Genomic DNA, 27,347 nt, shown 5'->3' with positions numbered 1-27,347 from the left:
CGTTGAGAGATGATTTATTATTCCGGCTATTTGTACTTAATTACAAAATCCTTCATGAAAGCGTTAAGTTTCCATACATTTCATGAAATTTTTATCTTTTATTAATTATTATAATCTGCTTGTATACAATATTATACCGTAGAATACAGGTACGTAACTACACGACAAATAAGTTACATTAAGTTAACAATTTTTATTAACGCATTTAATATTTCTTCTACAAGTTCCTCACATCTGTGTTAATTCAAAATACTTTTGAGTTTATACCAGAATATGTAAAACAGTTATAAATTAGTATTTATTAGCAAGAAATTAGACTGTGTTCACAAACAGTCTTCGATTTCGTGAATGTCACATTTTAGTTAGAAATTTGATGAGGACATCATTCTGGTCAGGTCACTGCTCGCCCTTGAACCAAAGGAGTGTTGGTTTATTGCACCCTCGTCACATTTGCGTTATTGACAGGTGGAATATGTTGAGAAAACTTTCCCTATACAGGTATGACATAATGTACAGTACTGTCTAGCTTTTGTCTCCAATACCCACCAAACCTATGGAGTGTTTCGGTCAGCAATGAAATCTTCGCAGGATAGAGGGCTTCCTAATTAATTTAATATTACAGCAGATGTTAGCATTTATGAGATTATATACACTAACATATAATTTATTACACTTGAATAAACTAAGAATACATAATACCACTACCTGCTAGTGTTAGTGTTTTACAAAGAATACTGGCCAACTGCTTTTGTTTCTTTGTATTACAAATTGATACATCATCTTCTTCTTCCTTGAGATATTGAGTGGGTATATCTAATGATGATGGGCCGATGTAAAAAATTTAAAATGCCACTGATAACTAAAAGCAACGTTGTAAGCACAGTTTTATTTTAGATAACTATTTATTTATTTTTGTGGGTAAAACTCAAATTAAAGCTATTCATTTTAAACAAATATATATTTATCCAACATAATTAAAAGTAAACAATTTATTCTCACTTATTGTTAAAAGGCACTTTTCAACAATATTATAAACATGTAAACAACAGTATAACACTTTCAACTTTTAGTAAAGCAAGTAACATAAGTGTGAGATAAACATTAATTTAGCCTCAATATTCAAACTGATGTTCAAGAATAAATTGAGATGATTTTGATTGAGATTACAATTTTCCATATGGACATTCCGGGTGCTTATCATATCCCTTCACCAAATTGGACACAAAGAATTTCCTTCCATTTTCATCCATGTCAATCGCATTCAGTTCAGCCATTTCAGCGTCAGTCAGTTCAAAGTCGAACACCTGCATATGGAAACAACAATGACTATTAACTTCGTTCATAGTAAATTATATAAAATTCACATATACACTTTTATAGTATTTTCCCTCTTTCTGTACAAACGTTTTTACAAATAAATGTATTAAAAATAATTAAATTTTGACAACTAATTCAAAACTTGAACAAATTATTTTAAATTAATTTTTATAACACAATTTAAATTAAACTAATCTGATAATGTTGAACAACTATCCAAAAAACATATGAAACATAAATAAATAATCAAATACTACAATTCAATGTGCCTTGATCTAAGAGTTCAATAATTATACTGAACATGTATAAGCTGAGTAAATTACTCAAGAAAGTAGTAAAAATTATTGATTTAAAAAGTCCCTTTTATGTATTTAATGCAAGAACAAGAGACTTTGATAATTTGTTCTGTACACTGTACCTAAATTTCAAGATTGTTCATGGTAATAAAAATAAATTATTCTGTATACTTATTTTGTGACATCCGGCCTGCCATTGACTTGTTCCTCTTGATGTCAAGACGAGACGATAAACTCTTCCTTCAGTGGATCAGAAGTTTTCTTTTGCATCTTACATCATTGAGAACTACTAGAGGCAAACAGTTCAGACTGATGTGGATTGCTGTAGATCCTTGTTCAAAACAGCTAAGTAGCTCAAGACTATGAACCTAGTAATAAGCCGTCACCAAGAAGACAAATTTGCTGGCTAGAGAGGGACCCAGGTCCCTCCTTATGTAGGTTCCTTAGCAGTCTGGAAGTTCTACGTAATATCATCTCAGTTTCAGAACGGGAATTGTGAACTAGCCCGTAAGCCATACTCGCATTGTGACCAACTGAATTAGATGGTAAAAACTATTCATAGATCTATTCGAGAAAATAATGCAACAGCTTTGACCAAAGGAAATTTCTGATGAGAATATTACATGCCAAGAACAGCTCTGAAAATTTTGAGACTGGGACTGAGTGATTCATACATCTGAAAGATCTAGTAATGAAGAGATATAGTCTGTGGAATGCTGCTGTATTGGTGGTATAGTCATATCTAGATCGTTTTTAGATCAGCAGACATGACTTTGGAAAGCTTGTCCTCAGTCCTCGGAAGTGAGAGAGGCATATCAAGAAAGTTAGCGGATGTGCTCTTAGTCCAATACTCTTAAGTACCAAGTTGTCAATGCTGTAATAGCCTACTGCCGGGATTTTTATTACTATTTATATTTATGTTACTAATGTTGTTTGGAGGCATTTTTTTGCAATGAACACTTAAAAACATATTATAAAAAAAGTGATAGTGTAAAAGGGGGGTGAAATGGTTGTGGTCAACTAGAAAAAATTATAAATTTATACCTTACCTTGTAATTTGACTTATTCTAAGAATAAATTAGAAATTTAAAAAGCATTAAACATGCACAATACACAACAAAATTAGCTGCAGTTGGCGATTTAAGGCAATGCTCACAGAATTACTTCACAGTCAGCGCTCATGTAGTGTATTTTTTTGCTCATAATGATCAACTTCAGCGAATTTCATTTACCACACTGCCATCTGAATCTCCTGATTCGCCAGATCTTGGTTGATAAATCCGGGTTCTTGGCCAGATCCGGGTTCTCCAACCCAGTCATCCTCAGAAAAGTTACACTGCTTGTGTCTAACTCAGATCTACGCTTCCAGACAAATCTAAAATTTAAAAAATGTCCTTATCATTGTTTCAATTTCATTCCTGCCATACCAACTGAAGTACAATCAAAACATAAAATACAAAATTTGTGATATCAACTTTAAAGACCAAAAAATAATACCCAATAACGTCTCAGTAAAACTTTACCATGTGCTTTAGTTGACCACCAGAGTGTAGTAGCAATGAAATAGCACTACTATAGAGTTGTATTTCAGATAAAAACTACTAGAGGTCAATATGAATTATCTTACAACTGCTGGGTGTTGTGTCGTGTAGTGTAGCAGCTTTTTGGAAATGTGATAACACGAGCATGGCAGTTGAACTCAAATGCAGGGTCATCCGTGTTAACACAGGCATGGCAGTCAAGGGGTTAATGGGTAGTCATCGATATGTGAGTACTGAAGTCTATTGAGTGCAGTCTATGAGATAAATGATGTACTCTTATCAGGAAGAAAAACATTATTTATGGAAACATTAATTTTAACCTTATAACTTGTACTCTAAACATTTTCTACTGAGAGGAAAAGGGAATGGGAATTGAAAAAAGGAGAGGTTTAACAGTTATAAAAGGACTTCAATATGTTTTGTTCTTCAGTAGGTTACATTTATCAAATCGTAACTATCTTTTTATCTTTTACTTTATATCACTAGTAAGTTTCGGTGGGGCTAGGGGAAGAGGAGGAGTCAATTTCACGTTCAGAATATAAGGAGAAAATGTAAATTTGAAAGACATACTGAATGATTCAGTATAACTCTACAGAAAACTTAACTTTCAATTTTTCAGTCAAGATATTTCTTTAAAATGTTTCCTCCCCGGCTGTTACATGTAGTCCTCTGAAATTATCCATTATCAAATTACTTTTAAACTCTACTAAAAAACTGCCCTACATTTGTATTAGAGTAAAGTAAAGTATTGAACTAACAATTTCAAATGTTACTCTTTGTAGTTTACATAAAGCAATGTAACAACTCACATCAATATTCTGCCGAATCCGGTCTGGATTGGAACTCTTAGGTATTACTGCAATACCGAGCTGCAGGAGATGTCTCAGCAGCACCTGGCCGGGGGTCTTGTTGTGTGCCTGAGCGATGCGAACTACAGCATCCTCTGTCAGAGGGGATCTCACCTGTTGTCTGTAACAATTTTTAATATTTCGACAAATGTAAATTGCCATCCTAAAAATTATTCATGTCACCTTTTTTATAAAATTTGACTGTGGGAACATTAATTGCTTTTTGGAAATACCAACATGGTTCAGAAAAGTTAAGTTTTCAATTCATTCCTAATACTGAGCTAGAATTATATAAACAAAACTAGACAGATGTCTTCTATGATAAAAACAGGATGTTTACTTGACCCGGACGTCTTTGTAAAAGTTAAATCCTTGATACTGGATTTTTTTTATTGATAAATGCTTGTCTTTCAACTTTAAAACACTGTTATTTGTTGTAAAATTTATCACACTAAATTGGGCCAATTTCTTGAAAAAATATGATTAATTTACAAGGTTTTTAATAGGATAAAAGACCTAAATTAATTAATTTTTAATTTTGTGAAACAGATTAATCCAAGTAAACTCATGTGACAACAAATGTTGGTTCTGGTTTAAATCAACCTAACTTAACTCTCACACAGTAGATGAATCATTCCCTGGTTACAGCAGCATCTTATTGCTGCCCTACTAGTTAGGCATAGTGGTGTAAAGTACACCCCTGCATTGCAGGAGGGTGGTGTGCTGCATATCAAGGGGCATGACCCAGGATGATGAAAAATGAGGAAACATTAATAAAATTCAGTCTGATTTCACCACATTAGTCTTTTATACGACTTTTATACGAATATTACTGCTTTTATTGTAATGATCTATAACACTGTTTTGTATAACTAAACTCAAGAGAAAGTCCGAGACCTTACTTTTTACACCATTAAGGTAGCGTTCAAAACTAAAACAGGTAAATTGTTTACCGAACCACCACCTCACCGGCGCCAATCAAGTGTATTCGCAGACCGCAGTGCAGCATTATTTCATGTTATGACTTAAATACTTGTTACTACTCCCCATCCCTTTCCACAGTTCCCTCCTTAGTTCCTTCTCAGTACTTATTGGTCACTCATTATGTTTACTGCACTTCTCGAAAGTGGTGATTTAATTAGTGTGACTGTGGCGGCTTTTAAAAATAAGTTTTAACTGTGCTACTTCTTAACAAATGATTTACATATATTGATTTGATTCTCTAATAAATTAAAATAATAAAGCAATGTCTAAATAACCTAATGATGTGGAGTACAGAAAGCGAAGGAAGGAATGGAAAGAAAAAGCAAAAAACATCAGAAAATCAATTAAAACAAAAATCTGATGTATCTATAAGTAATAACAATGAAAGTGTAGGGAAAAAGAAACTTTTGGTTTTGTTCGTAAGTGTAGTGAAATAAGTTCCAAACTACCAAATATCAAGCTGAAAATGAAAAACCCACACCGACCCCACCTGAACTCATAAATATCGAACCATCGATGTGAGTCTAGACATTAAGATAAATAAAAATAGTTAAAGTTGTATTATAGACACTGATCAAAACAATCATTTTGGTATTGATACTGATGAAATGATCTAAAGCCTGCACAAATATTTAGCTTGTTCAAAACTGACATTGGGATCTACAGTAAAGACGAAATACCTATCTTACAAGAAGAAGAAAGAATTTTTATTTTGAGTTCTGAACCATGTAGGCCTAAAGGACCTTTTCCTAAATACTCAACAAGCAAAAGATCTTTTAGCAGTGAGTATTATTACAAATTCACCAAAACAGGACAAAAACTAGAGAGGTTTTGGCTTTCTTATTAGCCTTTATTAAATGGAGTTTAATGTGAACCTTGTTGGATGTTTGCTGACTGAACTGATCTTAAATTTAATGAAAATATTAAAAAAATGGATACTAAATCAGGAAACTTTTTGAACATTATTGATTTGTTGCCAAGATACAACACTCTTCTAAAAAAGTCATTTGGAAAATGATGAAAGCAAATTTAAGTGTTTATCTCCTACAACCCAAAACAAAATGATCACATTTATCACAGCATGTTTGTTCTTAATGAAACTATAAGTGAAATACAAGTGGAATACAGCTCCTTTTTTCTATCTCATATTAGACACTACTCATGACAAATCAAAAACTGATTTACTGTCATTGGTACATGATATGTGTCAGTTCAAAACAACGAAAAACTTGAAATTACTCATTCTTAGATTTCATCGCCCTCACAGACCAAAATTCGGAAGAAATAACTAACAAGCTTTGCAACTTTTTAGGAGGAAAAAAATTAGCAATTGAAAAGTGTACAGGCTAAGGTTACGACGAGGTAGCTGTAATGAGTGGCAAATACATTAGAATCCATTGTAGAATAAATAAATAAAACATTCAATGCAGAGTACATTCATTGTACCTCGCATAATTTAAATTCTTTATTTAATGACAGTTACTGACACAACAGAAATGATTGTATTTTACGATTTAGTCAACCTAAATATGTTTTTTTCATTGAAAGTCTGCCGAGATGGCAAGTTTTAATAGAACAATCTATTGAGTAATGGGTGCCTATACTGTGCAAGACACTCAAAAGATTGTACCTGACTCGTTGGACATCTAGATATGAAAGTAAGGTTTGAGAAAGAATTAATATAACGTCAAAAACGTTACAAAAAGAGGATGTATCTCTTGACAAAGCTACAATCCTTCTTGAAAAGAGTTTAGATGAACTGAAAAAAGCAAGAAATGAGTTCGAAGATGTTGTTAAAGAAGCTGAAACGCTTGCCAAGTTATGTAATATTAAGTCTTCTCTGCCGAATAAGCGATGTAAAAAATTAAAAAGTTTTTATGACAAACTGACCAATGATGTTTAAATTTCTGATCCTTTACAAATGTTTAAATTAAATGTATTGTATAGGAGCTTGGATATAGTTATTGCTCAAATTACCAGATGTTTTTGACAGCATGGTCAGTATTAAAGATCATTTAATCTTTTTGACCCCAAAGAATCTCAACGAAAAAAGTGATGAACAATTTTTTTCACCTAGGAAGTTTTGTGAGAAGTATGAGGAGGATGTTTCACATGCACTAGAAACACAAATAGTGTGCCTCAGAAATATTGCTTCAAGTGACATAAAAACAGAAGAATGAAAAAAATTAAGGAGTTAACCTAATTTTTAATGGTAGGTATATAACTATCAAGCAGCCATCCTGATGTCTGCACAGCCATTGCAATCTCCCTGACTCTCCCAGTTACACCAGCATTTGCTAAAAGGTTCATAATTACTACCAAAATGTCTTAAAAGCTCCTAAAACTTTTTGAACACACATTTTTCATAACATTTCATTACAAATGTGTATAGGTTAAATGAAACATTTAAACAATCTGTTAATGATTTTAATTTTTGAAATGTTATGCTGGTCCACAATGACGTTTTTAACCTTACTTGGAATTTTTCAGGTCATTTTCAAAGATCAAATTGATCAAGACATATTTAAGAAACACCATTTGCTGTTCCTACAATTTTTCCGCCCAGGGAAAATAATCCCCATGCCACCCACTAGCTGCGGCTCTGCTTATATTCAACCACCCCTAATCTAATGCTTTTAAATTAGATACTACAATAATTTGTTTTGTAAGGTTTTATATAATCTGTTGTTATTGTCTTGAGTTTTACTTCTAGAGATTATGCTATAGGCCTATTATGATCTAGATTTATTATATCACTACACATTAATCCCTGAGTAAAACTTGAGCATTTCGGTTCCTCAGTTTTAATAGATGCACCTTGAGACTTATTGCTTAAATGTTTCCTGATAATATAAAATGTCTCAATCTTCGGAGATAAAAATACCTATTTGCTCTCAGAATTTGGCATGTCAATTTACAACCAACCAATAGTAAAAACAAGCCTTGTGTTTAACCCGACCTGTCACCACCAAACTTAAGTGCATAAAATGCCACAGCGACAATCTACTACCACCAGAATTCTATGCAAGGAAGGCTACAGTGGCAATCTTGTCATCACATATTTTCAAGGTTGCTATGTTTAAACAACCTGAACAGCTGTGAAAATAAATAGTTGATTTGGTTCTTAGTGTTCTGTGTCTTGGTCAGTGCCGTTGAATTGTACCAGCTGATGTTTATTTACTTTTTGTAACCATAATTTCATTATATATTTGCTATAAATAATTAGTTTAATTAGGATTAATGTTTCTTAAGTGTTTTTGCACATTTTTATCATAATACTAATAGTTATCCACGGTTTCAAACACAAATTTTTAGGTTTTGCACTTGTATGAGCTCTTCTGGTTCAATTGAATTATATTTCTGATGCCAATGTTGAGTTTCTTGCCTTATGGGTATGGTGACCATATGTCCTGGATTTTCTGGGACAGTCCCAGATTTCTTTGCTGTGTCCTGGCATCCTGGAATTGTCTTAGATATATTAAATCCTGACTCCACCATAGGCTGAGGTTCGATAATAATGCAAATATGCATTACACTCGCACTGCACTGATTGACCATTCATACATATTCTAATAGGAGAGTAGAAACCATTCTAGTTATGCGATTGCTTGAAAATTCTGCCTTACCTAGCATCACATTGTGGGTATTGTGTAATAGACTAGTGGTTGTAGCGTAAGTAGCATTTTTACCTTATTGCCTTTCTAGTGATTGCTTAAAACAAATGGCAGTGAGAAAAAATGGACACAACGCAAATGTGTGTTCAATGAAAGTTTGAAAAAAGGGTAGCCTTCATTCGCTATACGTTATAAGCCAAAATCAGTATTGTGTATACAATCTAACAGTGAAATCAGTATTGCCCCTGGAGGTAAGTCTGCCATAAAAGATCACCTGGAATCTAAAAATATTTATATGCTGATTTTGCTATTATGGTGAATACATCTATAAACAATTTTTTTACTAATGGTGATTCTCAGAAAAATTAACTTGTTGTTAAGGAAGCGGTAATAGCCTATCACATGGTTAAAAATAACCATAGCTTAAGGTCTCTGGATTGTACATGAAAGCTAATGTCATGCTCATGCTTGTTTAAGCAAAAATTTTCATTTGCGAGGACAAAACATTGGGCAATGGCGAAAATGTTTAGCTCCTGAAGCTTAAGGATAAATGATTGAAGAGTTGGCCAAAACGTCCTATCTTTCAGTAATGGTTGATTCCTCCAATCATGGCTCTGATAAATTATTGCCAATTGTAATAAAATATTTCCATACAATCTCTTACATTAGGGTTAGAAAGTTTACCTGGAGGGACCATCAGTGAATTAACTGCCTCTAAACAAACATGAACTTGTGGAGAAAGTAGTTGGTTTGTTAGCAGATAACACCAATACCAATGTTGGTGGTGCTAAGAGAAAAGGAACTGAAAAAATCTATTCAAAAATTATCTATAACCTGCAATAAAACTTGTGGGCTGCTTTGCCGACGTTATGATTTGTATCAACAAATCAGCTGATACTTGATATTCGATGCAGAATTCATTATTGCGAAATTCGGACATGTTTGAGACAGTAACCCAAATGAGAAGAATTGGAAAAAGCTGTCCATTGTTTGAAAAAAATGTGTACGCCAACATGTTACCAGATGACATGTTCAACAAAGTGGTGATATTAAAATCGTTTCTTAAAATAAACCATCCACTGAGCAAAGATGGCTGACTCTCTTCATGGATTTGACAAAGTAAGAGATAACAGTTTCAAATATTTAAATGTGCGAGTTTGTTTTATCTCTTCCAGGCATGTGTGCATCTGTTGAAAGAGCATTTTCCTTAGTTAACAAATTTTGGCTTCCAGAAAAAACGTCGATGTCTGAGTCAAAGCTCTATTAATTATACAAATAAACATGTGGAATTGTGCATTGAAATGTTTGAGAAATTAAAGAAAACACTGCTAAACAAGTTGTCTTCTTCCAACAAGTACAAATAAAAGGTTATTTACATAATTGTACATATTATTAAGAAATATATTTCAATTGATTTTTATTTGTATTTATTTAGTACTCGAATTCCTATTATATTTTGGGTATGGTATTTAAGTCAAGAGACCAGTGGCAAATGTCATGTGTTTGTATATAGACTCGTCATCTGAAGTTACATTTCTATCTCGTCCCTAGTCGGTTAATTTCGTTGTCCAATTTAACATTATGTAAACATGTCCTGGAATTCATGTCAGAAAATATGGTCACCACACTTGACTTATGGGTAACCATGATGGCAATGAAAAAAATGGCTAAATAAATTATTTTTCAAACAAATTGTGTACAACCATATGAGATTGTTATAAGTAACATCTTTTATTCATAAAGTAGAAAGAAAATATAATAGACTGGCGTCAATGTCAAAATCTGTGACAATATTTCACTTTGATGCACTCTTGGATTGTACGAGTAGTACCCTCATTAGCTTACCAGAGCTTATATTTAAACATTGCAATAAAATCTGTCTTGCTAAAAAAATGTGAATGTATCATGTGGCAAGATATCTCAAGAAATATTTCATCACTAGACTTGATACTTCATTTCCATATAGACAATAATGAGTTATATGATTGTGCATGATCAGCCATGTGATTTGGCTGAGTGTCACTGGCAGCCAAATCACTGAGTAGGCTAACACAATTTCTCTTTTGTCGGCAATGAGTATGAAACATCTATGTATGTCTATCTGTTCATTCGACATCTGGAGAATGCAATAGGCTATATAGATTTCAAATTGTGTATGCAACCTTCGTGAAGCATGTTACGTGTCACGTGGAGTGGCAACTCACCCTGTAATTATATAGTTTTTTTTTGTGATATGAACAGCAGTTTTGATGGATTGAAAGATATAAATTGTAAATTTTATATTTGGCTGGTTCTCAAACAGTGTCGTAGCCAGCTGGAGGATATCGGGATGATAAAAGAAATTTTCACAGAAAAAAATAATTTTTAAAGCAATTCAACAAGCCTTTTAGCTGCTTTTGGTTTGTCCTTATCTTATAAATACAAATTAATCAGTAAATATGTTGTTAAGCACTAATCTCTAAAATGGCTGAGCCAATTTGGCTAATTCTTTTTTTTACAATATTCGTTGGAGTTTAATGAATGTTTTTATGGAGAGAAAAATCGGGAAAGTATCAGGAATATTTTGTAATTTGGAATAATTATTATAATATTTACGAAAGACAAATCTAAATTTAACTTATAGCAAACAGCTGTTGACACTCTCAGTTGAAGTTTACCAAAGAGACATTTGTTTACATTTAAATTTGAGAAAATAAGTACACAGTGCTTGATCAGTAGTATTAAGGAGGCTGAAAAGACAAAGTTACTATATAATTGTTACTACAGATTTCACTAGTGACCAATTTAAACTACCTAATGCATTGGAAATACTATTAAATGTTATTATAAAATCCACCTAATATCGTACACCGGAAATAGACGCTTTTCATGTAAGTCAGCTTCCAAAACGTACATGTGTATATATATTTTCTTGATCGGTGCAAGAACGCAAACTCAACTATGGAAAATTTAGAGGCTGGATTAGACACTTGACCACAGTAATTATAGCCAGTCTGACGTAACTATGTATATTTTCTTCATTGTAATAAAAAATCAAACCCAACTACGGCACTTGAGGTTTTTAGACCGGAAGCAGATTACAAGGGTCGGGTAGGAGATGTTTTTGACAGAAGTAGGATATGAGCACTAACATATGTATATATTGTTTTTATAAGGACAAGGCAAACTTAACTGTGGTACCATATTAGACTGTATGATTGGTGGGAATATACATTTTTAGACTGTTCTTTCATAAAAAGGCCATAGACGTAGGTAGGTATTTTCCCTCCTTCGTACGTATATATCTTATTTATCCGGACAATAAGGGAAAAACCTAAACATTAGATGTATCTTAGAACGGAAGTAGATTGAAGCAGCCGGAAGTACACACTTTTCACCAAAGTAGGTTTCTAATATTTTATTATTATTTCCTTGATCGGAGTATTAGGGTAGGAACTCAATTGTAACATCAGAAATGTAATTTTATCAAACTAAAAATGTATTCTTCAACACGCGCAAAATCTGAAATGAGCCAGTACAATTTTATTTAACTTTTGAATCTCTTAACAATGGGCACTGAAATAATGAGTACCAGATACCTTACTTTTGGTTGAAAAATGTCATGAGATTCCATAACATTACATCATAAATAGTTCCACTAAGAAGCACGCTCTTATATCTTTAAAATTGTGAGCGAAGCCACGAGTAACTTATATAATAATAATTAATTAGTACTTACACTATACATTAGAAAACAGATGACCTCAAATACGACTGGCTTCTGTAAAAGTAAAAAAAAAAAAAAAAAGTAAAAGATTTTGAGGACATAAATATAAGTAAGGAAGGCAGAAAGCTTTTTTTTCAGGACTAAGTGCGGAGACAATCGCCTCTTTTCCTAAGAAGTAAAAAAAGTACTTCTGAATTATTTACAAACTGATTTAGAAGCAGCATAAAAGGAAATTTTGAAACTGTTATAGTTGAGTGGTGGAAAGAGTGCCAAATTTGGGGCTTGCCCCCCCCCCTCATCGCCTCTAGAAAAATATGTAGCTGCGGCTCTGGATATAAGAGTATGGATAGAAGTAAGTTTACCTCTTTCACTGATACATTTGATTGATACAGGATAAAGTCATTTCTACGGCTATTATCATTGACAGTGAAAAGTTTAAGAATACTGCTGATGTTCAATGACTTTTAATCATAAGTAATAAAGTTCCTTTAACAATTTGTCTCAAAAATATACATTGGACAAAAACAAATCATAGATGACTTCAACCAAGGTTTGTTTACTGAGATTATGAACAGAATTGATAACTTACTCTGTCATAGCTCCATCTTTGTTGAAGATGCCAACAGCAGCAGGAGAGCCCAGAGAAGCGAAGGAGGTGATTGGAATCCCATTCTTCTCTCCCCACTCTCGGAGCCCCTTCCGCTGGAAATATAGGTGACATTCCACCTGGTCAGTGGAGGGCCGTATTCTTGCTGACTTCAGTATACGTTCCATCTGTGCCACAGTGAAATCTGACAATCCGATGAACTTGGCACGTCCTGCATCCACCTGTGCCTCCATAGCCTGCAAAGTGATTCACCTTGGTAAGTTAATGTCCAGTTTCTTTACTCAACTAGGCCAATATGTATTTCATGTTGAAACTTGCATCCTCCATACTTGTTTTCTTACAATTTAATTCAATAGCTTAACTAAAAAGTAAATTTCTTTACTCTCATGGTGTATGTGTCAGTATTTACAAAAGTGTTAGGTTCTATGAAATCTTTCATAGTGACTTTGGGGTATTTTTTAAAGGAAATATTTCAGCAGTTCCACGTCACACATAGATTTTGAGTGAGACAACATTTTTTATCATTAAATATGTCACATGTAAATGTTCTGAATAGAGAGAGATCTGTAGTGCGAATCTTCCCTATTTTTGTTACCATGTATTAATACCATGAGTGATGTAGAGGGTGGTATGCTTGTCCTATAATTCTAACAGCATCAGTCATAGTGCTCTGTAAAATTATAATTAATCTACATAAACTGGTTCTCGTTTTGTATTTTATAGTAGCATGCGAAAAAGCTTCAGTAACTCTGCTTCCAGGAATGAAATCCCAAGACGTTTATGACGTGAGTGTTTCTAGTTTCTATAAATACAAACTGACTAGAGTAACACTCTGTTGGATAATGTTGTAACAAATTTTAGCAGAAATAATGTTTCTTGTGATTCATTGTTGAGTACCTTATAATCTGTTGTTTAATGGAAATAAAACTTCATTTATTAAATTTTTGACTAAGAATAAAAATCCAATGATAATATCACTAAAAGAATTTGGTATCCACACAGAGCTCTTCAGTGAAATTCTTGGAGTTGACAGTCAATGATAACTTAACCTGGTTGCCTCACATTTCCTAGTTTTGCAACAAATTAGCCGAATCAGTTTTGGTCTCAAAACATTATATTCTCTTTTATATTTGGATACATTGCTAATGGTTTATTATGGTTACTTTTTCTCTGTTCTCATACTGTCTTGCGGAATTGAAGTATGGGGAGGATCAACATGCATTCAGAGTCCTACTTGAACAAAAAAGATCAATCTGGATTATTAATGGTCAAACCACCTTGTTCTTGCAGAAGAATCTTACGTTCACATGGAATTTTAACCTTTACTTCTCTTTACGTATATAGAACAATTTTAGACTGAAAATCTCAGGATTTTCATACTGTTGCAGAAAATCACAGATTCTCCATCAGACATGGTGGTAACCTCCGCACACCAGAACACTGCACTCTCAGAGAGGGAAGTACTGGAACCCTTTACTTCAACAAATTTCCATCTGAATTAAAGAAAGCAAAAAAGAAAATTAGAATTGGAGAATTTCTTTCTACCTAAGGCTATAGAATTTAAATTTTAACTACTAAAGCTCTTAATCTATAAGTCAAACGATTTATTGTTAGTTCCTTAGTTAAAAATGATGATTCTAATTTCTGACATCTGAGATGTATATACAAGGTGTGTCCATACAGTATCCGACCTTGACGTCTGGCATGAACTGACGTTACTCGGTGGCAACGGCAATCTGGTCCCCTTCAAAGTACTTCCCTCCACAAGCCACTCCCTTATTCCAATACTCCTCCCACTTCCGGAAACACTCCTTAAATTCATTTTGTGGAATGGCTAACAGGTCCTTCGTCGCATTTTGTTTTATTTGTTCAACATCGTCAAATCTTTTTCCTTTCAAAGGAATTTTTAATTTTGGAAATAGCCAGAAGTCACAAGGAGCTATGTCAGGACTGTAGGGAGGCTGTCGTAGTTGGTTGATGTCGTGTTTGACCAAATAACGCTGAATAAGATTTGAGGAATGAGCTGGTGCGTTGTCGTGGTGCAGGATCCAGTCACGGCTTGTCCACAGTTCAGGTTGTTTCCTTCTCATTGCATCTCGTAGCCGCCTTAGGACCTCAAGATAATACTCCTTATTCACTGTCTGGCCTCTTGGAGCATATTTGTGATGAACAACGCCGTCCTGGTCACAAAAAACTGTCAGCATTGTCTTGACATTGCTTCGACTTTGTCTTGCTTTTTTCCACTGTGAAGATTGAGCCTTTGTATCAGGGTCGTAGCCATAAACCCATGACTCATCACCAGTAATAACTTTTTTAAATAGCCCTGGGTCACTTTTTATTGAATCCAGATTGTCCTGTGCGATTTCAAGTTGACAGTTCTTTTGGTCTTGACAGCAGCCAAGGAACAAATTTTGCCGAAACACGGTTCATTTTTAAATCTTCGTGTAAAATGTTACAAACTGACGATTTTAGTATTCCTAAATCTTCTTCCAGCTCTCGGACAGTCAATCGACGGTTTTCATTAATTGCTGCATAAACGCGTTCAACATTTTCAGTGTTTCTGGCCAACCAGATCGGTCATCACTCTCCACTGATATGCGGCCATATTTAAACCGCCTAAACCACTCTTTTATTTGTGTATCGCACATAGACACGTCACCATAAACTTTCCGTATCATAGTAATGCTGAATGGCCAAGTTTTTGGCAAAATTTAATGCAAATGCGCTGCTCAACACGTTCAGTCATATTGAAATGCGACGCACACACACGGCAGTACTGTACGGAACAGAGCGCTGTGACTCACTGAGTGACCGGATCGTATTCAATGCCTAATATGGGAAGGAGTAGGCTCGCCCCTCCCCTCCAATAATTCGAGCCGGTCGGTTACGCTGCGGCCGCCTACTGGTCAGCGGTCGGATACTTTTTGGACAGACCTCGTATTATATAAAATTTATACCTATTCAGAAGAAAAGAATTAAATTGAATTATGAAGATAGAAAAAAATTGAGATTCAGCATCTTATATGTTTGAAAAGTTATCAGAGTAAACCAGATTTTTTGTTCCGGTTTCTGATAACCAATAAAATTAGGTTCCAAATTATATTCAAGACACATCACAGTCAAAGCAGTCAACACACGTTGATTTACCACCCCCAAAGTAATTATAGACAATATGTACACTGGAAAGGTGAAGATGTGTTTTTGGGGATGTGAAAGGGATTCTGCTGACATATTACCTTCCCATTGGTGAAACAAGTGACAATACTGTACTAATTACTATCTTAGATCAATTAAAAAAAAGTATTTACTGTTAAGGTTTGAACTTTAAAATTGTTTTGTCATTATATAGTATAGTTTTACATTAAAATACAAAGATATTTGTGATGTTAAGATTTTAAATTATAAAAAAAATGTTTTTGTTACAATAGTATTTTTACATTAATACTAGCTACTATCCAAGCTGATAAGACTAAAATGACGTACCTTCCAGAGGGCAATGTGGTCAGTATCATAGTCCAGCTTAAGATATCCTTGATCATCAACAGGAAATAGTATCTCCCCGGGCTGGAAGCCTACAGGCTTGTGGATGAGGTAGAGGTCAACATACGATAGCTGAAGAGCGGTCAGAGAGCGTTGCAAGTACTCTCCTACGAGTTTCTCATTCATGGCAACCATTGGCAGCTAAAAAAGTCCATGCCTAATCAGATAACAAATGATGCATATAATCTTTAACATAACCATACACTCTAGTTTTCCTGATCTATGGAATATTAATTAATGGTCATTTCTGTTTCAGTTAGGATTCAGTCTGTTTTAGATAGTAATACTAATTCAATAGGATCCACACTCATTCTAGAAATCAATCATCTCATATTTGTCCTTAACTTGACATCTGGAACCTTTATTGTAGGGAGATTAACATTCAATTAAATTACAAAATGCTTCTTTTACAGAAAACCTTGTTTTTTCTAAATAATTTTGGACATTATTCGCTCCCAATCATTTGCTGGAAAAATTGTTTATGATATAGTACTTTAAATTCCAGAAATTCTGCCGATTTTAATCTTACATAAGATTAACGCATGTTTAAATTTATACTGTAAAAAATTCATAACAATAAATGATAGCCAATGAAATGAGGTGGTGTATACATGGCAGGTATGGCTAACGAAAGATTTCGCCGGGATTTCAGATCATCATGTTAAACAAGGTCTTCCAGAAATTCTGGTAAGGTAGATTAAGGGGAGAATTCACTTGTTTCTTATGGCTTTTTGACCTGATAAATTGAATCAAACTGGTCCCAGAACTGCATGTTTACTGTTTTAAAAGCAGTTTTTGAAAGTGTCAAATGCAAAAACTGGATTAAAAACATATTTTTTTCATTGGGTAAAAATAACTTTGATATTTCATCAAGAAACAAATGAAATCTTTTTATAAAATTGTATTATGAACAAAACGGTTTAAATAAAGTACACAGAAAGCGAGTAGATGTTTGATCAAATGAATTTTCTTCATAACAGTACAACATGCCTTTTATATTGCCTTTACATGCCTTACTACAACTTCGTTAAATATTCATTAAAAAGTTAAATAATTGCTATTAAGAAATTGTAAATTAAAATTTTTAAATGAAAAATATTTCATAGAGTATATTGATGTTTGCAGTACATTCAGGTACTGCTCACATTATATATATCACTGTACTGGTCTTACCTTTGACACAATGAACAATTCCTCTCGTTTGATTTTTCCACTATCCAGCCATTTCTTTAGTGCTTTTCCAATAGCTGCCTCATTTTGATACATATAAGCAGTGTCGAAGTGTCTGTAGCCAGCTTCAATTGCATAGTCTATAGTCTTCATGATTTCTTCTTCAGAAGACTGTACAAGAAATACTGTTGTTAGGAACATATAAAACTTGTTGTTTCAGCCCACTTTCATTAAAAATAACCAAGTTTTCAGTTATTTAAAAGCCAAAATAAGAATAAAAATGTTAACATTAGACATTTTAGTGGCCGGTATGAATAAATCCTGATATCTTACTGAATGTAATCAATCACACAATAAAGCCAATTCCTACAAGATTTATCAAATATTTTAATTCCTTGAGTGCAGTGGTGTTGACAATACTGACAATACAAAAAAAAAACAAGCAATTATCTTGATGATTCATATTTTAATGTTGTACCATATTATTCCAGTTATATGTAACCATCAATTTTGATTGATGATAAAGTCTAGATAATAATATGATAACATGTACACATTTAATAGCTTAATTTAATTATGTTAAGATTTTAAAAGGGAATTTACGGTTTTTCTTGAAATCATTGCACATCAAGTAGCTACAAATTATCTTAGGTTGTATCTTTTGCCAAATCCCCAGAGTAATTTATGGACTAAAATTTAATTGTATCGTTACTTTATATGTATTTACCAGAAATAGAAACCTTTTCAGAAGAAAAATAAAAATTATATTACTTACTTCCAACTATGAAAGAAAAATTGTTATAAAAAAAGTTAAATTTTATATCTTAATTACCCCAGTTTACAAATATTATGCAAATGTTATAAAATAGAATTTTATAAAATAACAAAAATTAAAATGAGCAGTACTAAGATTTAAATTAAAAATCTTTTCCAAATCTCCACATTTTAAAGAAAAATTTTACTTTTAGTAGCATTACAATATTTTTTTTTACTGTAGAAAATTACATGATACTGTATAAGATATTTATGATCTTTCTTATGGTATAAGTCTATAATCTAAAACCATATTAGAACCAAAAATTTAGTTCAAATATAATTTTCATTCTAAAAGGTGAAAAATGTATATTTTAATCCTTTTAATGCTAATGTCTGTCTATAAGGATGCATGTAAAATGTGCAAGTGCCAGCATCCGACTATACTAAAGTGTAAAAAAATTATAAAAGATACAAAAATGGATTTAAATGGATATAGATGTTTTATATGTATTTATAAAGAACCACTTTAAAACATTTGGTAATGTGTATTTTTATCATATAATTGTTATAAATTAAATTTTGAGAATAAATGGAATAATTTATAAGATAAATGATTAATATTATGAATGAAAGTTGTTTGACAATGTTTTTATACAAATTGCCAAATAATGGCATAATAAAGGATTTTTCATTCACTTATTCAAATAAAAATAAACTGAATTCTCCATCTGGAGTAAAAATTGTACCCAGACTAGAAGGGAGAGGGAAAGGCAACCTTTGATAAAAAAATATGTAAGAGGGCTTTCACTTGTATTTTTTTTTTTTTAACTAGCTAAGTATTTTTTAACTAAAGCTATAGTTTTTCCAAAAACTTTAGGCTATAAGTGCTTTTTATTGTGTATTCTTTAACTTAATAACAGTTACAACTTCATTTAATTGCAGTCTATTCTAATATGTTTCTTTTACAAAGTGCAAATTTTAGTGAGATGTCTAACATCAAAACTCCCAAACCCAATCCTAAAATCCTTTACTTTTGAAGATAAATGTTTAATTTTTTTTATATACATATACTCAAACTATGTATTCGTTTAAATAAATACTCTATTTACAGAGGTAGAAATTTTTCACTACTCATAATTTTACAATAAAATGAAAAATTCATAAAAAAATGTTATGTAAGTAATGTTTTGCCTTTTTTTTGTTATGCATATTTTAGTAAGTTTATTTTACATGTTTAATTTACAGCATGTTTTTATGAGCAAAACAAAAAAGAAACTATTTTTATCAATGAATAATGAAACTATAATAGTTTTTACAAACAGCTAAAAGTTACCCAATTATAGTTTGGCACTTCTTGTATCTACATATGAAACTATACAGGGTATTTATTGCACACACTTTAGGGATAAGGTCTAGCACTAACAGAATATTTTAATTTTTCTATCTTTTTAAATTGTTTAAGAGAATCTGAGAATATTATCAAATAGAATAAGGGGAGAACCAATACAAGGGCAACAGTGCTGATAAATACTGCTATAATCTATTTGAATTTCTAATTGAATGATCTAACTGAATTTAGACTGCACTATCTTTGACTCAGATCCAAAATCTGACGCCTTAAACTGTATAGCTACCAGCTCGTCCAAACATGACTAGTTACCATGCTTGCTAACAAGACTTACATGTTCCTCTGTGGTCCTCACTAGGGTGCCAAGTCCGACAACTGGCATTTTCATACCAGAGGCAGCCGTAAACACTGAATCCTTAGTTAGTGTTGGAGCCATCTAATACTTTCTATATGGAACACTTAGGATGACTCACTCCTCCTGAAAATAAATAATACAATATTTATAATCGGCTCATCTTGTCATAATATACTAGAGGGGCAAACCATAATAATAAACAGTGACATGACTAAACTTCAGATGCCTTTAACTTAACTTTTTATTTCTCAGTGATATTGCATAACAGCAAACATGCCCAGGCATACCTGTGTCTTTCAGTTGCAAAACAGTCATATGCTGTATCAAGTGGAGAAAAGTGAGAGAAAAAAAACTGCTACGGATGTGGTATTTAGAGCACGAATTCAGCTATTAAGTATGATAATTTCAAGTTTAAGTGGTCAAGTCTCTGAGTTAAGTACACATTTAGGAATTTGCATAGTTTTTGTTCTATAGAAATCATTAAAAAGAGAGTACTTTGCATCAAAAAATATAATTACCAAAGAAACCATTTATGTACAGGTAAGTTACTTCTATCCATTACTTACAGTTATAAAAATGATGTGATGCCCAAAATTTAAATATGAAATACAAGATTTCTTCAGCAAATCTCATATTAAATTAAATTAATAAAAACATGATTTTAGTTAATTTATACTGTAAAATCTATTGCACGCCTGTTTACGCAAATCACTTGGCAAATTTCATTATAAAATTTAAAAAACAGATCGGCCTATAATTAAAAATAATTTTCCCAGGTTTCTCTTAGTTCTTTTGCTGCCAACTTCCGATTTATTGAGCCAACACAATTTAGTTGAAGAATGCCAACATTCATTGATCAGCCACTCATGAAAAACACATAACAAAATTTATATATTAAGTTTGTTTGACCTGTTTTTGAGTTTTCTTGAAATAAATAAGTCTGTCTGAAAACAATCTCCAAGTTGGTAAAGCTGATTACATTGTCACAGCAGTTTGACTTTAGTTAACCAAATTAATTTTTCTGTGCAGAGTGATTACAGCTCAAGGTAGCAAAAAAACTTTGTCAAAATTTTAAATTAAACTGTCTACTCTGTGTGACTTCATAAACATTATGTGTTGATATGTTTAGATTTAAGAAAAATGTTAAATATATTTTGTAAATAACATTTTAAAACAAGGTAGGAGTATGTATTGTGTAACAAGCTTCGCTGAGGTTGCTTGTAAGTTTTTAAATGTTTCTTATTTCATTTTCAAGATATTGTATGTAAAGCTAGACAGACATAGAGTCATATAGAAAAGAGTCAATCCATATGAAATTATATAGAAAAAATTTCCCAGGTTACTTGTGAAATTTTATTTTTAAACAAATTTTCATATCTTGTTTCCATATGAATCAGCAATTCTAATCAAGTTTAAACAATTTTTAATCTTATTCTATTTTGGAGGGGTGGCAATTTTTGTACAATAGCATGGGCTGGTGTTGTAACCTTTACAGTCATTAGCGATGAATTAAATATCTCTAATGTGAGCAATAATACAATAATGAAACCTACACCATCTATTTCATCAAAATCTATTCTACAATAAGGTTCTTACAACTAAAGTTTTAAACTAAGCTTAATAGCTTATAAATTCCTCTAAAATAATCAGATTTGCATTAATACACTTTTTGGGTTAAATTTGTAATGAAATAAAATACCTAAGTTAATATTTTACTTACAGCTCAGATAAGACAGATAAAACTGCTTATGAATTCTAGTCATAGTCTACTGTACTATATTAAAACCCTTGTAGGCCACCAATTTTTGGAGGTATATCGATTTTACAGACCATGTGTAAATTATGGAGCCCGTACGTCAAAAACGTACAAGCCGATTAAAAAAAGACTTGTTTACGGTTGTGTACCTCATAAACATATGAGCAGATTTTGATAAAACTTTGCATACACATTTTAGACATAGTCTAGTATGTGATATTATAACCCTCATTTTTATCCCACACCTAATTTTTTAACTATATCGATTTTACGGGCCAAATATTGAATCTGTAAGTTATGGATGGTCCTGTACACTCTACATTTCAGTATTCTTGATAATATACCTGAAACTTTAAATTATATTAGAAGACAATATACATTTGGTGTTACCAAAAATGCATGTGTGCATAGTAAATATATTTTTTTCTTGCCATGAGAATAAAAATGTTATTCAACAGATTCAGCTAAAAATCCTAAAACGCATCAAAGATGGGCTTCTGCATAACACAGCTTTTTCTAAGTGCATCAATAAAACCCTTCCTTCTTACACTGCTAGGTTAAACTGATGCGCAATCTTATTTTGTTACTAACATACTGCGATTAAGTTTATTTTGTGTGATTGGTTGAATTTTTGTAGAAATTTTAAAATATATAACCTAAGCCTTTAATTTAATATTTAAAATAATGATTCGTGAACCTCAAAAATTACTTTTCATAATCTAGATTACAGGAAAATTTGTTTAATCCTCGTAGTGTTAATCAACAAAAGTTTGTCGCCTTTCGCAGTTTCTGTTGTATTAACTGACATAATTTTGTCGGTTAAACATTCCCTCACATAACCACTTCTTATGAAATACTGATGTAATGTATTGATTTGATTCATGCACCATAGGGTTCGGGAAGAAATATGCTGACGAAAACTAAAGTTTTATTCCTTTTTGTTATTATGTTTGTGACGTAGCAAGTTGATTATTCCAAATGTAAATGAAAACGTCAACTGTTTGTTGTGAACGCCACCTTGCCGGCATTGCTTATTTTTACATTTGTGTCGAGCCTTGTATAATTCTGTTTTAGTAGTTTTATTCATGTTTTAGTATCATCTTAATGTTGTAGTGCTTTTCGATATTATAATCGTGCAAATATATGTTTCAGAATAAAGAAATATCTTTTTACTTAAATCTGATCAATTATCGGCTCCGAGTAGGGTATTGGAGTTCACCTGGCTAAAATTCATTTCACATAGTTTTTCACTTACTAAATGTTATTTCCGGCACTCTTTTGTTCTGAAGTTAACAATTTTGGCTTCGTTAATAGATATTTTTCACAACCAAATATATATTTACCATAAATTATTTGGTTATATATGATAACTGGATCATTGTTTGTCACTTATATACAGTTATTTGAGTAACCTGTGTAGTTATGGAATAAAAATGTATTGATCAGATTTCAGTAATAAGAAAGATTTGTTCTTAAATATTGGTCGGTGATAAAACAAGTGATTTATTGTAGGCTACATCTAAGTAATGTATCGTGCCCTGACCTCAAGTAGTTTGAGGAAACTGGTTGAGCAGGTCCAAAATATCTAAGTAAAATAATATTATATTGACATACAGGTGTTTGATTATATATTATTCATTCTTATTCAGCAATGTTCAGGCTGATATAAATAAAGGTAAGCTAATAATATTAGTAACACTGTATATGTTGTAGATTTTAATTTTTTCTAACTGGTGCGTAATATTGTTTTTACTTTTGTAAATTTGGTATATTATTTCATATATTTAGGCATAGTTTATGGCTTTCTAAAACTATAAAACATTCCTGGGTAGAGAACGAAAACGGAGCCGGATTTTAAATCGATTAGTACAATCATCGATACTTAATATTTATTTTTCGAGTACGCGTTTATAAATCATATCAACAAATCTATAGCCATAGTCACAATCATATTTTAAATTAAGATAACTAATACAATGTTCATGTATAATCTTATAAATAATAAATGAGCTCAAACGATCAAACAAACGATTAGAACTGGAAATAGGAAGAACTCACATAAATAATAATGAAATGATAAAAACATTAAAAAATATTTAGAACAGGAAATATGCGTAATTATTTATATGTTTTCTCCTGTGTAGCAATGATTGACCGTTTTCGAGAAGTTGTAGCACCTTCTCTAGAAAACCGCACTTCTCTTCTGCACAAATACGCACAGAGATGATCTGCAAGCAGATCAGCTGATATGCCACTTTTTAAACTTTGTTTCACGGTCCGCCACAAGCTTATGACTGTCTGTTATTATCTATAAAAGAAAATGTGTTTATAGTTGATACAAGTTAGTTAATGTTCAAAAATCAGTATCAGTTAGTTATATCAAAAGGGTAAATATTAAGATCAGCGACTACCGCTCCGATCGCCGTAAGGTTTTTCGTACTATAACACAGGTTAACGTAATTTCACCGAAAAAAATAGTCCCGATTATCGCTAACATATAAAAACCAGTTTTACGGCAGTACAATGTTGGCAATACAAAACACATAAATAACAAGATTTTCGACTATCAAACTAAAAACAATGGCCGACCATGGACGTTTTGATGAATTGACAGTAGCCACGTGACAAACAGGAAGGTTTCCGATTGGCCGGACGGGTCACGTGACCTATAGGACGGCTTCGATTGACCGCCAGACGTACACAAACAAACCCACATGGACAAGGAATAATTAGTGAAGTTATTGACATGGCTTGCGATGGTTCTTGTCACACGCTAAAAAGACCCTAGCTTGCCTATTCAAAATTCAGATCACGCGATGCTTGCCCGCTGCGCAGCGCTTCGCGCTGCTTGCTCTTTTAGAAAAAAAAATTAACTCGAGCTTGCAAAGTCCAAGCCCAGATCACGCATGACTGCTTACACACACAACACTCAGACAGAACTAACGCAGGTTTCATTACAGGCAAAAGATAAGCGGCGCGCGTTTATTACTGATAAGATAAGACGAGTTTATACTAGAATTAGTACATGGACTACTACCCTACGAACTAATAACACCAAAAAAAACGAATAAATGCATTGTCAGTCAGGTTTTTCAAATTTTATTTTTTCCAAAATTTTTTTTTGGGGGGGAGTAAACGGCTACGGCGATAATCGGGACTACTTTTTTCGGTGAAATTACGTGCCCTACGAACTAATAACACCAAAAAAACGAATAAATGCACTGTCAGTCAGGTTTTTTAATTTTATTTTTTCAAAAAATTTTTTTTTGGGGGGGGAGTAAACGGCTACGGCGCTAATCGGGACTATTTTTTTCGGTGAAATTACGTTAACCTGTGTTAGGATGCAAAAAATTACGGCGATCGGAGCGGTAGTCGCTGAGCTTAAGATTTACCATTTTTTCTATTCTTTTCAAAAAAATTAGTTATGGAATTATTTTATTGAAACTGTATGGTTAATTTCATTTTGAGTAAGAAATATATATTCATTTACAATTGTATTAACAAAACTTGTATTGTCAAACTCTTCCATATAGACCTGATTTTCATAATATTAATGTGCATAAACACTTTTTGTTTTATAACTTTATAATGGTTTCATATATGTGTACAAAGTTTATGTTTTCTGTAACTAGATGGACTTTGACACAAAATGGCTATCTCACATTAAAATTTTCCCACAATATCTTGAATTGATAGGCACACCCCACCTCCTCCAAATTTGACTAATAATTAGACTAATAATTGACTAAAGAATTATTCTTTTTGCAAAACTTTAATTTTATTAAGACATGTTTTAATAATTTGTTTATTGCTGACTATGTAAACATTATTCTTTGTTAATTATGAATAAAAAATACATTTACAAATATTGCTCCTAATTTATATTTTTAATAAATTGTTTAAAAAAAAAAAACCTTGCATGAAGCTCTAAAACAGCCCAACAATACAGGCCGAAATGACTGACAGTTGTAGGGTTTAACAATAAAAAACTAATCAATCTTACTTTAAGCCATTCAGAGTCATAATACTAGCTAATTAGGCAAAATGAATTCCAACATCTAGTGTAAGGATTTTGCATTTACTTTTATAATAAGGTTTAACCAAGCATATGCCTGTCAAACTCAAACTAATTAGGTAATATTTGAACACACGAGTGTGTAAACTACAATCGTGAATTAATTGCTAACTTACATCACTAATGTAAAACAATGTAAACAATAATATAATAAAGAATTGTAACTTTAACTGCAGTTTTCAACTATCGCTTAATCAACTGTCAGTCCCACTCACTTTACTAGAGGAAAGAGGAACTTTGATAACTCGATCGACTGCCTTCCCTTATTTATAAACACGGCATACCTATTTTGATAACTCTGTGACCTTGATTTTGATTCACTCACTACAGTCCGATTGGGTGGGTCCGATCTAGTTTGTGGGTTTATATTTGTTTACCTTTTTTGTACGGTGTGGGTGTAGCTGTACCGTCTCCACTCACAATAATAGATTTTTTTAATAGGCAAGTTTTTGGGTCTACCACAGGAGTAATTAATGTATTAACCAACTTACTTTAGTACAATATTAGTGATAAAAATGACAGTTTACCGGAGTAGAGTAATATATACTGCCGAATCATTTGCGGACTACTACTCTGATTTAAAAAATCTATTAAAATAGATTGTTTCACTTCATCATACAAAAACGGGCAGAACTACCTGTTCAATACTTAACACTGAAATTATAACTATAAAAATCTCGATTCTTAAATCATTTGTGATAAAAAAATACCTCTGGATTCAGTGGTGTCAATGCAAAATTAGCAGTGTCAGAACGCACTTTATTACAAGTGAAATACTGTATGTGTTTTTTTAGTCTCTAAAAGCATGGCAAGTTCCGCTAAAATGTAATACATAATTGCTAAATTGAACAGAAATTGTGATGATGAAAATTGCCTTGATAGGTACATAGATATTTTAGTAGAAGTTATATTCTTGTCTGTCCTTGCCTTTTCAAATTGCTTGTAAATGACAGATTAACCATACCACACAGCCGAAACTGCACGATATTACAACCCTTCTATTTCCCAAAACTTCTATTTCCAATTTTCGGGAGATTCTGTTCCTGTTTTGAGGCACACTCGAAAAGTTCACGCTGTTTTTTGTTTTTTTGCGACTTACTGTATATGGAGAATATTTTCTCCACAAATATTTGAAAATTATTTTTGACCCAACTTCATCAACTGCATGACTTAAAGCTATCTCTAGTCTATGGTTCATGCAATACCAGACAATAGAACTTGTACATCTCAAGAAATCTTTTAGCTATAACTGATTTTTGTTCCAGCATGACCCTAGCTGGCACCGTCACTTGCAAATGAAAATAAAAACAGTAGCAGTCGTGGGACTGCCGATAGAAGTGAAAACGGAACTATTAAGTTGAGAGTAATTAAAACTATATGCAAAAATTATATGAAATTTTTTATGTTTTATTTATTAGTTACATATGATGGGTT

General features: G+C 32.5%; 1 protein-coding gene across 6 annotated transcripts; it reads right to left on the bottom strand.

The window, feature by feature from the left end:
- Window positions 1–939: 939 nt before the first annotated feature.
- LOC124362440 (1,5-anhydro-D-fructose reductase-like) lies at window positions 940–26,424 on the bottom strand. Of its 6 annotated transcripts, none has more exons than XM_046816946.1 (7): window positions 26,291–26,424; window positions 20,062–20,205; window positions 17,627–17,794; window positions 16,397–16,594; window positions 12,896–13,149; window positions 3,964–4,123; window positions 940–1,304 (listed from the first exon to the last, which is right to left on the bottom strand). In XM_046816946.1, exons 2-7 carry the CDS (start codon window positions 20,161–20,163, stop codon window positions 1,164–1,166), a joined length of 1,023 nt encoding a protein of 340 aa, XP_046672902.1. In that variant the 5' UTR covers window positions 20,164–20,205; window positions 26,291–26,424; the 3' UTR covers window positions 940–1,163. The 6 variants fall into 6 exon arrangements, with proteins under 6 accessions (XP_046672902.1, XP_046672898.1, XP_046672899.1 ...); XM_046816942.1 differs by lacking the exon at window positions 26,291–26,424 and adding an exon at window positions 26,030–26,192; XM_046816943.1 differs by lacking the exon at window positions 26,291–26,424 and adding an exon at window positions 26,129–26,188.
- Window positions 26,425–27,347: the final 923 nt, after the last annotated feature.

Source organism: Homalodisca vitripennis, chromosome 5 (genome assembly GCF_021130785.1).
Source record: "Homalodisca vitripennis isolate AUS2020 chromosome 5, UT_GWSS_2.1, whole genome shotgun sequence".
NCBI lineage: Eukaryota > Metazoa > Arthropoda > Insecta > Hemiptera > Cicadellidae > Homalodisca > Homalodisca vitripennis.
Note: the sequence above shows the minus strand (reverse complement) of the source record. Positions and strands in the feature narration are given on the sequence as shown.